This window comes from Lissotriton helveticus, chromosome 11 (genome assembly GCF_964261635.1).
Source record: "Lissotriton helveticus chromosome 11, aLisHel1.1, whole genome shotgun sequence".
Classification (NCBI taxonomy): domain Eukaryota; kingdom Metazoa; phylum Chordata; class Amphibia; order Caudata; family Salamandridae; genus Lissotriton; species Lissotriton helveticus.
Window position 1 is genome coordinate 1,109,802,845 of NC_136072.1, and position 14,863 is coordinate 1,109,817,707.

At 43.0% G+C, this 14,863-nt stretch overlaps 1 protein-coding gene across 1 annotated transcript in view; it reads left to right on the forward strand.

The window, feature by feature from the left end:
- The window catches only part of LOC144792662 (solute carrier family 2, facilitated glucose transporter member 5-like), an 842,308-nt gene that overhangs the window by 576,552 nt on the left and 250,893 nt on the right, over positions 1-14,863 (forward strand). The window contains exons 10-11 of the mRNA XM_078667809.1: positions 3,536-3,637; positions 8,482-8,557. Coding sequence (XP_078523935.1) covers positions 3,536-3,637; positions 8,482-8,557 — 178 coding nt within the window. The remainder of the gene's footprint in view (positions 1-3,535; positions 3,638-8,481; positions 8,558-14,863) is intronic.

Sequence of the window (14,863 nt, forward strand, 5' to 3'; positions counted from 1 at the left end):
TTTACTGCTGTGTGTAAAGTAAAATCTTATATAGGGAAAGTGAATGAAATTTATGAGGATTGTGATAGTGTAAGTGACACTGATCCTGAGCTTGACTGTGGTCAAATTCTCCTACAAGTCATTAATAATGAGAGTAAGAATGGTCCCATTGATGATGTTTTGGTGCAAGGGGAGAGTACCTCTTTTTTGTTTGACTCTGGTGCTAAAATCACCATTGTTTCAAAAGAATTTTATCTCAAAAAAATAAAGTATGTGATAAAAATGTGTCCTCCTGATATAACACCACGTGCCTATGGCGGTGAACCAATTGAACTTTTAGGTTATTTTTGTGGTCCTATAGAGTAAAAAGACATAATGATTCATGCCAAGATTTACATTTCTCAAAAAGGAGACAGCATACTAAGCTGGTTCCATCAAAGAGATCTTGGCATCATTTTGGATCCAAATTCTTCACCACCTATTATATATAAAAAAAACTTCAATATACACTTAATTTCTTCTGTGGCAGACAACTCTTCTGAAGATTTCTTGCAGGCAGTGAAATCTAAGTTTCTTCAAGTTTTTAGTGAAACTTTAGGCTGTTTGAGTGATTATGTCCATCACATTAGGTTGGTTGATGGTGCTAAACCTGTGTGCAGTAAAGTTCGCAATATTCCTGTTGCTGTGCGTGAGCAAGTGTTGTCTGAGTTTGAACGTAGAAGGCATAATTGAGGAGGCTGAGGCTAATCCTTGGCTTGCTCCGGTGGTCGCTGCTAGGAAAACTGATGGGTCTTTGCTTCTCTGTGTGGACTTAAGAGAGTTGAATAAACATGCGGTAGTGGATCACTATCCTTTGCCCAAGATCGCAGATTTATTGATGCTACTTCAAGGTGCAGAGGTTTTTAGTACCATAGACCTCAAATCTGCTTATCATCAGATTATGTTGAGAGAAGATTCCAAAGACCTCACTGCTTTTGTGACTCCATTTAGTACTTTTCGTTTTGTTAGGCTACCATTTGGTCTTGTCTCAGCTGCTTCGGTTTTTAAGAGGGCTTTGGAAAAGGTCTTAAAAAATATCAAAGGTGTAAGGGCGTATCAAGATGTACTGATATATGGGCGAAACAATAAAGAAAATGATGAACATGTTATACAAGTTCTGGGCAAACTCAATGAATACAATCTCATAGTCAAAATAGAGAAGTGTAAGTTCAGGAAAGAAACAATCTATTGATTATCTGGGTCACACCATTTCTGCGGGCAGTGTCATGCCCAGGGCAGATCTTGTTAATACCATTTGTAAATTGCATTCACCTACTAACAAAGAGGAATTGATGAGTTTCTTAAGATTGGCGGAATATTATAGCAAATTTGTGCAGGGTTTCGCCTCTCATTGTGTCCAGATGAGATCTTTGTTACACAAGGGGAGTGAATTTTTGTGGGACCAAGCATGTGAAGATGAGTTTTGCAATCTTAAGGAGAAATTGAACACGGCTCCTAAGCTGAGTTGCTTTAATCCCAAGAGAAAATCATTTTTGTTAACTGATGTCAGTATGAAGGGTCTTGGTGCTGTCCTGTTCCTAAAAAATTGTGATCGAGATGATGTAATTTTATTTTTGTCACGGAGTCTGAGAGAAATTTGGTTATTGAAAGAGAGGCTCTCGCTGTTTTTTGCTCCATCAAGAAACTAAAGAACCTCTTGTGGGGAAATGTGTTTGAAGTTAGATCTGCCCACATGCCTTTGTGTGAAATATTCAAAAAGAAAGGCATTGATGCTGTGTCTAGTAGGATCACTAAATGGGTAGTGGGTCTTCAAAACTATGATTTCCAAATTAAGTACCTGCCTGGTGTGGACAACAACGCTGCAGATGCTTTGTCATGTTTGGTTAACTCTAGTGAAGAAACTTCATCTGATGATTCTGTTCAAGTTGAGGATGATGATGATTTGTTCTCCAGTATTGATCTTTCATAGATTCACATGCTTGTATCTTCCCCGTCGTCATGATGAGAGTCTCACGGTAAAAGAATGAGCATAGCAGTAAAAGAAAAACTGCATAGAAAAAACCCATAGTTAAGAACATTGTTTTGTAACCTAACATCATCATTATGTGGTCCAAAACCCAGCCAATCAGCTGCCAGCCCTGACATCACACTACCCAGCTGAGCCACCATACCTCAGATTTCCAACCACGTTCGTGTGAGAAGGAGTCTCCCTGAGCCTGGCTCAGTTTTGTTCCTGAGTGAACTTTTGACCTTTCTATCTTTGATAAAATTCTTACAAAATCTTATAGCCAGGGAAGGTATCCCTGATTGCATATTAATTGATAATGATGTCCAATTTGTGTCGAGAGAAATGCAAGAGTTCTTAGGTCTATATGGGATTAGGCACAAGAAGTGTGCTTTATATCATCCAGAAACCAACAGGATGGTGGAACGCTTCAATCGTGCCCTAAAAGAGACAATTGAGATGGCTAAGTCCTCTGGATCAGACTGGCATGATGAAATTAATAAGAAGGTTGAGGTTTATAGAGTTTCATCTCATGCCACAGCTAAACAAAACTTTTGAATTGTTTAGGGGAAGACGTTCTAACACGCTAGTGGCACTTACATGGGTAAATGACTTTCAGAATTCTCAGGGTGTGAGTAATGATGAGCAAGGTTGGAAACTTGCAGAATCAAAAAAAATGTGTAGCTCGTAAGGAGCTTTATTACCAGAGGAAGAGTGTAAAAGAGACCATTGTAAAAGTGGGAGATTGGGTTTTGGTTAAGAACCCATGCATACAAGTCAATTCTTCTACTTTTCTTAAACCATTGTAAGTTGTCAAAGTTTTTAGGAATGCAGTCAAAACTGCTGACCACCGTATATGGAACCTGAATAGGGTGGTTGTTGTTAGAGATGATCTGGTACCTTTTCGTCCCCATATGAAGATCCTGATAAGGTTTTGTGCAAAAGTTCTAAAAGTGGCAAAAGTTCCCTGGGAAGTTCAAAGAGCTCAATTCTGTTTGGTAGGTCGATTAACACCTCTGAAACCTCTAAGGATTTAGTCAGGGCTTCTGGTACTGTGTGCAGGTCTGCAAGGGTTTCTTCCACATACTTGAACGATTATGTACAGTAATTCATTGTTTTTGTTATGAGCGTGAGCTTTGTTTTTCTTCCATGTATTCTTCCATGTACTTTGTGTTTTTTATTCTTGCATGCTGTCGTAAGTACTTTGCTCTGAGTTGTAAAGAAGGGAGATGTGTGGCATTCTAGGTTTTTGTTCCTATTGCTAGGAGCCTCAGAATGATCGTATGAGGAAAGATCAGTTGAAGCTGAGCCTCCTTTGTAAATGGATTGTTCCTGTGGATTGGAGCCTTTTTCAGCTATGACTAAACTCCAGTGTTGGAACTACTAATCTGTGCAGAGTTAATTCCTACACCTTGCCTGCTGCATGTATTCCGATTGCCATTATAGGACTGTATTGCAATTGAGGAATTTAGGAGAACAGCATGGACATTTATGTTTATATTTTCCACCTGTCATCAATAATGATTTCCATCATGTTTTCTCTTTCACCAGGGCTGGTTAATTAAAAGGTGTGGAATGAAATCTCTTCTGCTGACTGGTTACGGTCTCATGGTTATTACACTGACACTCCTTACAGTGGCCCTGTCCATGAAGGTTTGAGAAGTCTAACTTTCACATCACACAATGTATATTGAGATATGGGGTTTAAGGTATTAATCGGGGCACCTGGTGCTGGTTTCAGAAAAAGCCTGTGCTATGGATACCACTATTGAAATATTATGTGAGATACTGCTGCCTTGCTTAACAGTAAATGTACATCCAAACTCACTGAAGTTCTGTTTTCAAAAGAGAATAGTTATTGACAATGTGAGGTCTACACTTCAACTACTTGTTATTGGTGATCACATAGGGAAACATCCTTTACGACGCAACTTTTACCACGCAGTGCCTTTACAACGCAGGTTTTTCAACTGAAGTCATTACAACGAATTGCGCTGGGGGGCGCTCTAGGTTTCCCTACTATCCACGGGGACTGGAGTTGGAATAGTAAATTAAACTATTCACTATCCAGCACCCCCCAACGCAAGTCGTTGTAACGGCTTGCGTTGAAAAAACTGCGTTGTAAAGGCATGCGTAGTAAAAGCATGCGTTGTAACAACGTACATCCATCACATAGCTAGGAGACACCAGAGGTCCTAGGCGATTTATATTCTGGTTAGAAGTATCACTGTACTTTTGATCTACCAAATCGGATGAATCATACTGATACTGACGTGGGTTATTTTTGCCACTGATGGGATGACACATGGGTTGATGAAGTCCTAAACAGGATGAAATGTGTTAATTAAGTCCTGAACAGGACAGAACATGGGTTTTTGGTGTCTTTGATAGGCTGGTGGGTTGATTATCTATTCTCTATATAGGATGATTGATGTGCTGTTGATACCATTTGTGGGTGAAATATGAGGTTTGATCTTAGGTCTAGAATGTATCAGAGACTTTACAGTACTTGATGGGTGTGAGAGAAAACTAAGTGCCAGGCAGAATCCGAGTAAAATTATTGAGAAGTGTAAAGGAGGAGCAAGGAACCAAAACAGGGATGTTTTGGTGAAGGATATACAGTGGGAAACATGGGAGCCGGGGATTGTGTGCGTAACAACTTATAACCCCATGTCTAACAAAGTGAATAAAGTGATCACAAAAAGTTGGCATCTATTCTCCCATTACCGCAGCCCCAACATCAGAGATGTGCTAATGCATACAAGGGTCCTGGGTTGCTTGTGTTCCAGTTCATGGAAGATTCAGCTTGGCAGTTCTGGCTGGACAGTTCCCATGACAGGCAGGGCCCAGACTGATTTGCTTATGGCTGGGTCCAAACTGAGGTGGCATGGTGAGCCAAAGACTGATGGGTTTGAGTGCTACCCTGAACTATTGCCAATGGTGAGACTTATTGCAAGCAGTCTCCCACCACCTTTTGCATGTTTTGTGTAGTGTCTCCTCGTCATAGGCACACTTAGGACCCAATTACAAGTCTGGTGGTCCTCGGACTGCCAGACTCGTGGTGGGCGGTGGTGGCGGTCTTACGGCTGCCACATTATGACCCTAGAGGTTCTGCCGCCCTGAGACCGCTGACACCGCCAGGGAACGGGCATTCCCTGGTGGTGGCGTGGCGGTCCAGAGACATCCACATGCTTGATGGGAATACCATGGTCCCTCCAAGCATATTACAGGTTTCCTCTCTGCCAGAGTTTTTATGATGGTTCTTCCTTAATGAAAACCCTAGCGCAAAGGAAACATAGGGGGCCCAAGTGGGCCCCTTGTGCCTCACACTCTGTGGATGCACACTAGGGGTGGCACAACATGAGTCCTCCTGTGTGCATGCACAGCAGTTCCAGCAGGGCATGGACTTTTCAGTCCATGCCACTCTAGAACTGTTTTTTACGTTCCCATTGAAATAGGTAAGGAATCGCACGCCAATGACTAAAAAGGTAACTATACTGTGGGCGGTTCTCACAAGAGTTTGGCAGTGCAGCTGTGGGGAAGCCCTGCCACCACACCGTCAAACTCGTAATCGCGCCCCATAGAGTGGCACTCTGAAATTACTTGTCCAGCATTCATCTTGTGACTCCCAAGACAGGGGGGCTTAGTCATAAAAAATGCCAAATATATTGGATAACATACATGATAAAAGAACCAATACGAGGAGAACAACCAACCTTGTTGCAAAATTGAGTGAGGCCTCAAGCTTCCCTTAATAAAAATGAATAGCTGTTCTATGTATAAAAACAAAACTTCATGTAGAAGCCTAATAAAGTAGGATCTCAACTTACGTACACAGAACCAATCTTGGTCCACCATCAATCAGTGCTCCATGGCCTCTATTAAGACAGCAGGACTGATTCAGAAAAGTAGTTCTGAGTATAGGCAGCAGTACTCTTAGATGCCTGTGTAAATTAGACCCAGAATGTTTACTTATCTCTTTTCGTGAAGTTCCCTACTGAATACTCAGGGCCTCATAACGATGAGACTCGGCGTGCCTCCGACTGCAGGTCAGAAGCTTTCCGAGTCACCCCATGGGGTTCACTTTCGACCGCCGCATTAGAATGCAGGCATTCAAAAGTGAAATCGCCAGTTATTCCAGCTGGATTCTGACAGGCTCAATGAGCCTGTCAGCCAGTCAGAGGCCTGACCGTTAGCCCAATGGATGGTGTTTCCACTGTCGGGATTACGATGTCAGTTTCCGACAGGCTTTCTATATCGGGCTTTCTGGCATGGAAAGCTTGTTGGAAAGTGACTTTGGAGGGCCCTAATAGGACCCCCTTCTCTCTGCGCCCTCCGTTTGGGGGTGCCCTCTGTTGATCCATGCACCATGTGTCAGGCACCTTGAGGTGTCTGCCACGTAGTGCAGGGATGAATAGATTATCCCATTTCTCTCTGAGAGCTTCTGCTACGGCCGGTTTACACCTGCAGCACAAGCTCCCATGGAAAGTTGGAAGTATGTGATATGTGGTCACATTGTAATGCTGCCAACGGGACCGCCGACCAGACGTCGGTTGGTCCAGTTCCACAACAGTGACATCTTCCCAACATCATAATAAGGCCCTCTGTGTCTTCTCTCTACCTTGGCAGTCCTAAGAACATTGTCTATACAATTTTACTTCTAGCCACATGACATCCTGACTAAATGGCACCAGTGGGCTATGATTTGCACCTCATACAGCACATAGCTTCAAAGATATAAAACATAACTATGAGAAGCAGTTTAGATGGGATGGGAAACATAGCTCAATTATCAAAAAAAGTGCGTACAACATCTGGCTTAAAACAGGTATGCGTCCTGGCTCCGCATCAGTTTAATCTATTCATTTCGGACCTCTCAGCAAAGCTAAACGGAAGTAACGCCCACCCGCCAAAATTAGGCGACCTACAATTGACACATCTGGCTTACGCCGACGATATCGTCCTCATGAGTCAGACAAAGGTTGGCTTATCAAGACAGCTATCGGTTCTATCAGATTTTCTGTCTGCAAATAATTTGGCTCTTAATTTCTCGAAATCTAAAACAATGCTAATTACCAATCGGCATATAACATCACACAATGTTTGGCTAGAAGGACAACAGCTGGAAAGGGTGACAAGTTACAAATATTTGGGATATTACATCGACGACAAGCTCACTTTAAAGGCCCAGAAAACGTATTTAATATATAGATCAAGAGCTTTAACATTTGCACTTAGTACTCTATCGAAAAAGCTGGAAGGTCCTTCCTTAAAACCTTTACTTACGGTGATTGCCAACAAAGCTCTTCCAACCCTAGCCTACGCTAGTGTAGCAATGAATGGCAAGGACTCCGTTCTTCTAAACAGTTTAATTACCAAAATTTACAAACAGGTACTACAACTGCCGAACTCTGCTTCACCAGCACAAATTCGCTTAGAGTTTGGACTAAAGAATGAAAGCTTGGGACGGCTTTACTCATGCCTAAAGGAGTGGTATCGGATCAAAAAGAAAGCCGCAGCTAACAATTTGAACAGATATCTATGGCAGGAATTAGAAACTCAAAAAAAATCAGAAGCAAACAAATTTCTGACTAGTGCATTGGAGATAACATGCACCGCTAATCTTTGGGACAAAAACTTGCCAATTTCATCCTTCAAACAGGCACTAAAAAAGGCCGCAAAACTTCATTCTAAGATTATGGACAAAGCTATTTTCTCACATCGCTCACACTCTTGGATCCTGATCAATAGTTACAGATCCTTAACCCCAGCGGCTTATCTGGACGCAACATACTCTGTCTTTATCAAAAGAAAGCTGATGGCATTGAGGTTCGGCAAATTCCCAACATTGGCAGACGAGCCAGTCTGGAAACATACAGAATCCGTCTCTTGCCGCCTCTGTGGGCATGTAAAAGAAGATCTTATTCATATAATATGTATCTGCAAACCATTGACAACGGAGCGAAGGCGCTTTCTAAGGAACATATTCCTGGCAAGGAAACTACGAACTTGTAGGACTGCAGTAATTGGCTGTCTGGACGCAACGTCACCACAAACTAATTGCAAGATCGTAAAGTTCTTGCAGATCTTTGAAAAACTTGTGAACGCAATGTAAAAACTAGGATTTTTATTTTTTTTTAACTAATTTTCAGTTATTCGTTAAATTACAAGTATTAGGTTTTAAAGAAATGACTAAACTCAATGATCAAACTTTTAATTTAAGCTGAGATGATAATGGAGATGTGTTGTATCTGACTTTATTTAATGATTTTAAATATGCTTAAGACCGATAATGGACATTTTTGTTAAGGTTTTAATTAACTGAACAATAAAATAAATACTCATAGCTCAATGGAGAACAAATGTTTTACATGGGTTGGACATGCTTTGGTTGGGAGAGGTTATGTATCCTGTATAGTTTCTGGTCATGTGCTATTGATGAACAGTAGGGTGCTGTCCTGTGGGTAGCTTACCAGTCATCTACATTTCTCTTCCAGGAATGGTACCATTGGATGCCCCTTTGCAGTGTTGTGTTGGTCTTCATGTTCATGTGTGTCCATGGAATTGGACCAGGTGAGTGTAAAGGCTATTCAAGAGGGTGCTTAAGCATAAAGAAATGGTGTGGGAAATATTATTACCATTTGTAAAAGTATCAAGAATATTATTGGATATTCCAACTGTCCAGTTCCAAATGGTTTCTACTGTATCCAGTCATGGCATTTGGGCCCCAAAAAATAAATTCAGTGAACACAGAAAGAATTCTTTCCACAAAAACTCCACAGAAAAATTATTTGAAAATGTGTGCAAATGGGTAAATGGTATGATAAGCTAAGTACTAACTATTAACATCAAAGCCTTAATAGTTTAACATTGATGACCTTTCATACTGTGATGATAAAATAAACTTTACTCCACAAACCCTAACTGGTTAACCATAATCGTCAAACAAAATTGCAGCTGAACTTTACTTTAACCACTTGTTTGATAGCACTGTTACTGCATTCAGAACTGACATACTACATAAAAAGTGATTGACGACTTTGTCTAATGTAAACTCAGGGTAGAAGATTATAAGCATAGGGTGAAAACCAACATGCTCTAGAATAGGCTGTGGTATCAAATAATGTCAATTAAATTATATTAGGATTAAATTAATGGAGAACCCAGATTCTGATTGGTAGTGTGATGGGAGGGGGTGGACCCCCGGGCCCGTTCCGGCCTCTTTTTTTGTGTATTGTGTAAGCTATTTAAGGTACTAAAGAAAAATATTCATGATATAAGAAACAGAAGGAGCAAACACGTATGAGATGGGGGTCTTACTGTGGTAACTAATAGAAGAATATCTGACCTCCTGAACAGGAACTCCAGAAACAGAAGATGTCTAAACAATTAATACAACAGGCTCCCCCTGTTCACTATCTGTGGCTCCGGTCACATTATAATGATACAGTCAGAAATCTTTTCAAAGAGAGGGGAAAATAATTTTGTGAGGGGCTTCAAATGCACATACAGGCCCAGGCTACAACTTCATTTTAAACCAGTAGGGCAAACATATATTCACAGGACTTGCATTTCACAAAGACACTCCATTACCATTATAGATATGACAGTTTCACCAACTCAAACAGCAAGAACTTATTACGTTGACTCAAAATCCAAGGTCTGCATATTTCTAATGGGCAAGGCACAAGATGATTCCTTCTGACAATTTACATTCAGCTCAATTCCAGACAGACGCACCCGTGTCTATGCTATCCTTACCCTGGCCACCTCTGACATTAATGGTTTCAATATTAAAAAGCATCCCCCTCGCTCTGATCGTTGATAATAGTTATGTACATCAACTAGGCTGTCCTGTTTTTAGTGTTTTTTTGTGAATTTCTGTGGTCTTTTCTCAGTGTTTTCCAAATTTTTGAAATTAATATTTACCTGTGTTTATTCAGTAGTCTTACCACCAAAGTAAATAAAAGCAGTGTTTTTCTAGTGCATCTCAAAACATTTTGTTTTTGCAGTGATTGTTATAGAGCACATATTTAATTTAATGGAGAATACATGGTGGGTATATAGGGCTCGATTCACAAAGGGAAACTTAGATCTTAAGTCTAGGTTTACAGCTGAATTCTAAGTTTAGACCTAAAGTCTCACATTAGACCTGAAGTCTGAGTTTAGATATAAAGTCTATCTGAAGACCTGAAGTCTAACTTTAGACCTGAAGTCTAAACTTAATTTTCAGGTCTAAACTTAGACTTCAGGTCTAAACTGAAGGCCTGATTTACGAAGGGCCTATGCACTTGTGGCGGAGGCATGACTGCAGGGCCTCCACCATGAGTGCGGTGGACCTTTGTGAATCACACCCTTATACTTCAGATCTAAAGTTAGGCCCCAGTTATAAACTTAGACTTTAGCACCTAGATGGGCTCCTGAGTAGCTTTATATGGAGTTACAAAAAGTCTAGAAGGTCATTAAAAATGTTGAAAAATAATACAAATAAAGGAGGGCTGAACTTACCAGACTTCAAATTGTATTTCTGGTCCGCGTTTTTTACACGCCTACATTCCTTATTGCATGGGGACAGAGCTCTTTTTTTTCATTTTTTTATGTTGAAACAAGACTCACAATTTTTTTTGCTTAGAGTCAATGACCCAAACTATTACACGAGGGTGAGATTTAAGACTGCTAGAGACATTGCTAGGATCTGGGGCAATGTATTAAAATTTTGTAAAACAACTTTTTTTCACCCGAAACTGCCGCTGTGGGGCAACCCAGGCCTTCCGGCTATTTTCACGGATACTATCACTTATAATTGGGCGGCATTCGGGATTAAGGTACTGGCGGATCTGTATGGCATACAGGGCTTTCTAGAATTTAATACGCTCAAACAGATATATGACATACCGGAAGCCACAAGGTACAAACACCTGCAAATGCACGACTATTTAATTAATAATAAAAAGATTCAAAATATCACTGAATGTGACATATGGACTTGTCTTTATTCAAACAAAAATAAATCAGTTATTAGCGAAGCCTATAAAACACTCAGTACCTTTAAAACGAATGATGGTGATAAACTGGCCGCGAAGTGGGGCACTCAATTAGGTTTAAATATTACTTTAAATCAGATCGAGCACTCCCTGGCTAATATTAACAACCTTGTACGGTCATCTAGCCTTCGGCTACAACAATTTAGAACGACCTGTATGCTCTACTACACACCTGAAAGAATCTCTAGATGGTCCTCCAACGCCCCTTTTAGTAATCGTACTAAATGCCCTAAATGTTTAACCGATGCAGCCAATCTAGTACATATGTTGTATTCCTGCCCCAAACTTAAGACCTTCTGGGGGGACATACAGAATGTTCTTAGATTAAAAAATATCTCGCTACCCACCATCACGGCGGCCTCGGTCTTACTAGATTTTAATCCTGCTTCACCCCCACAATCAGCCTTAGCCACTATACTTATCTCTTGTGCCAAACTAACCTTGGCTAGGGCTTGGACTGATTTGGAACCACCGACGGTTTGGAAGTGGTGGACACTAGTAAAAGAGATACATGCCATGGAGCTAGCCCTAGCAAATCTTAGGGGAACACGCTCACTGATTAAATTTAATAGAAACTGGGGTACCTTCCTAGAGTAAAATCATACTTAAACGCTGCATAATTTCTAATTCTCTCTTGTTTCTTTTCCCTTTGCAAAGAAGAATATGTCTATAGTTTGATTTTGTAACAGGAATTCTTTTATTGTCTCCATATATCAAATTATTTGGTCTACAACATATATACTCTGATGTCTCTCTGTACATGTATGAAACCATTTATGTATATTTTGTCTTCTTCTTTTTTGTCAGCTGGCTAACAATAATAAAAATCATAAAAAAAAAACTAAAAAAAAAAAACTTAGACTTTAGGTCTTAACTAGGACTGCAAGTCTCAGTTTAACTTTGTGAATTGGTCCCTTAGTGTCTTCCCATTCACAGCATGTTCAAAGTACTTATGTTAGATTGTTTGATACTCCAAAAAAAGTCGCTTGCACCTGCCCGGTTGAGGAGGAGTTGCCGGTCAGGATTGCTGTTGCTATTGTCTTCCCAGGGGCCTGCTCACTAACCAGGGGCCTGCTAACTGCTCGCCGGACCCGCTTCGCGGGTCCCGCTTCGCAGTGAGGGGAAGAGTCACTGCCTGTGCGAATGTGGAGCGTGAGGGGCAAGGATTCGCCCTACAGCGGGGCTGCGAGCTGTGGAGCAGGGACTCCGTTTCCCAGGAGTCCCTGCATGAACCATCTATCACACCTGTTACGCTCTCCCTGCTGCTTGCCACGGCCCCCAGACTTGAGCATACTTAAGCGGTGTAAGCAGAAACCAAGGCGGGATACTCCAAAAAAAGTCGCTTGCACCTGCCCGGTGGAGGAGGAGTTGCCGGTCAGGATTGCTGTTGGTATTGTCTTCCCAGGGGCCTGCTAACTGCTCGCCGGACCCGCTTCACGGGTCCCGCTTCGCAGTGAGGGGAAGAGTCACTGCCTGTGCGAGCGTGGAGCGTGAGGGGCAAGGATTCGCCCTACAGAGGGGCTGCGAGCTGGGAGCAGGGACTCCGTTTCCCAGGAGTCCCTGCATGAACCATCTATCACACCTGTTACGCTCTCCCTGCTGCTTGCCACGCCCCGCGGACTTGAGCAGACTTAAGCGGTGTAAGCAGAAACCAACGCGGGATAATCCCAAAAAAGACGCTTGCACCTGCCCGGTTGAGGAGGAGTTGCCGGTCAGGATTGCTGTTGCTATTGTCTTCCCAGGGGCCTGCTAATTGCTCGCAGGACCCGCTTCGCGGGTCCCGCTTTGCAGTGAGGGGAAGAGTCACTGCCTGTGCGAGCGCGGAGCGTGAGGGGCAAGGATTCGCCCTACAGCGGGGCTGCGAGCTGTGGAGCAGGGACTCCGTTTCCCAGGAGTCCCTGCATGAACCATCTATCACACCTGTTACGCTCTCCCTGCTGCTTGCCACGCCCCCGGTCTTCTCCACCCTATATAATACAAACAGTATACCGCTGCGCGGGAGCGCGCGGGAGCGTCCCGGGAGAAGCCCGGGACAAGGGCGTGCCCTCTTAGGCCCTCAGAGGCCGAGTGAGGCCGGGCTGGGCCTACCCTTTTTCCGCCTATATTTACGGACCCCCTAGCAGGTGTATATCTTCGTTATGGCTCAGAGTCCCGCCAAAGTAATTCTAGAAAGGTTGGGGGGGTCGAATACCGGTACACTTGATAATTATTTTACGAGGGTCACCACTGACTCAGACAGGGAAGATTATATGGCAGAACGCCGAGCGGAGCACCAGCGTTCTGTTGAATGTATGAAAATTAGGGTCCCCACAGACCTCTCGCTCCACGCTCATTCCCCTAGTGCAGGATGTACTGGTAGTAATGAAGACCCTTTTCCCTAGAGAGTTTCCCATTGTTGTTACAAGACTCCACCCCCACACCCCTGGTCCTTACCGACCAGCCTATAAGCGATTCCCCTATTTCTAGTTCCACTAGTATAGCTGTTGACTTGACTTCTCAGACCCCTGTCCGGGGCAAATCTGCTCTAAACAAGTCGAGGAAAGCGGTCCCCACGAAAGTTCATGGTCCACCACCATGTAAAAGAAGACGGAAGGTGGGGGACCTGCAAAAGCCTAAGATTAGTCATTCCGACTTCGGTAAATCTCTAAAGCATAGTGCTAGAATTGCACCGGCTGCAGTGGCCGCATCAGCTAAGATGTTAAATATGGCATCTCCCCTACCACTGGCATCAGCTGCAAAAGCAGTGGATACTACCGATCCAACTGTTATTTCGGCTGACTCCATGCTAAAGGATTTACCATCTGATACCTCATTGGACAGTATGGAACACTTAATTAGGTTTTTTATCCTACCCATATTAGAGAGGCTGAAGATGGTCGAGAAAAGGTTTGAGGATGTCGAGTCCCTAACCCGTAAAAACGATGGATCAACTAAGGCACTGGTGAGTGGGGCTGCGCTACCTCCAGCCTCGGTGACATCATGCACTTCCAAATCCCCCAATAACAGCATCTCAATCCATCCAAGCCACACAACCTAAGCAGCAGAGGTCTCTACCCCCCAAGCAGGCTAATCAATCAGAGGTAAACGCACCAAGTGACATTTTGAGGGGACCTGGAAAAGTAACTGCAAGAAACACACGGGAGGAGTGGGGAAGCGCTAGACAGGCCAGGGTACCAATGAACAAAGGGCCCCAGGTCGAACTCCCCCCTGAAGCTGTTCCTTTCGTGGTAGTTCTGACCGGGGTCCCCATATTGACAGCTAACAAGAGGGAAGGGTACCCCCAGTTGAAAAATAAAATCATGCACTGGCTTAGCCAATTTAGACCACTTACACATAACATCAATGGCGAGATCGTGCATGTTCGCCGACTTCCTTGGCTGGGTAGTAGGGCTAAAGACATTGAGGGAGACCTAGTCGTTGTAAATTTTAGAGACCCACGAGCAGTCAACTATATATTGAACTGGCCCCAAGGTAGTGGTAGCAACTGTATTGTCCCACGTCCTCTGACTTACTTTTACCCTAGATCTTTGGTGTTCCCCCCAATTATATCGGAGGTCAGGCACCCAACCAGCCTAACCCTCCAATACTGTTTAATACCACCCATTTGTCACATGCATTACATCCTCCACCAGCTGTAGACCTTTTTGGGTGGAACACCGTACCCCCTAGGTTTAATAGAAATGCCAACAGGAGAATGGATCATCTGAGACCCTTTACACCCCTGGAGACCGTAAACAGGTTTGATGTCTTCTCAGGTATGGATGACTGCGATTGAAGTTTACAGTCTGAACAGGGTATGGGTGACCAATCACATCCTACTGGCTTGGAAGGCATA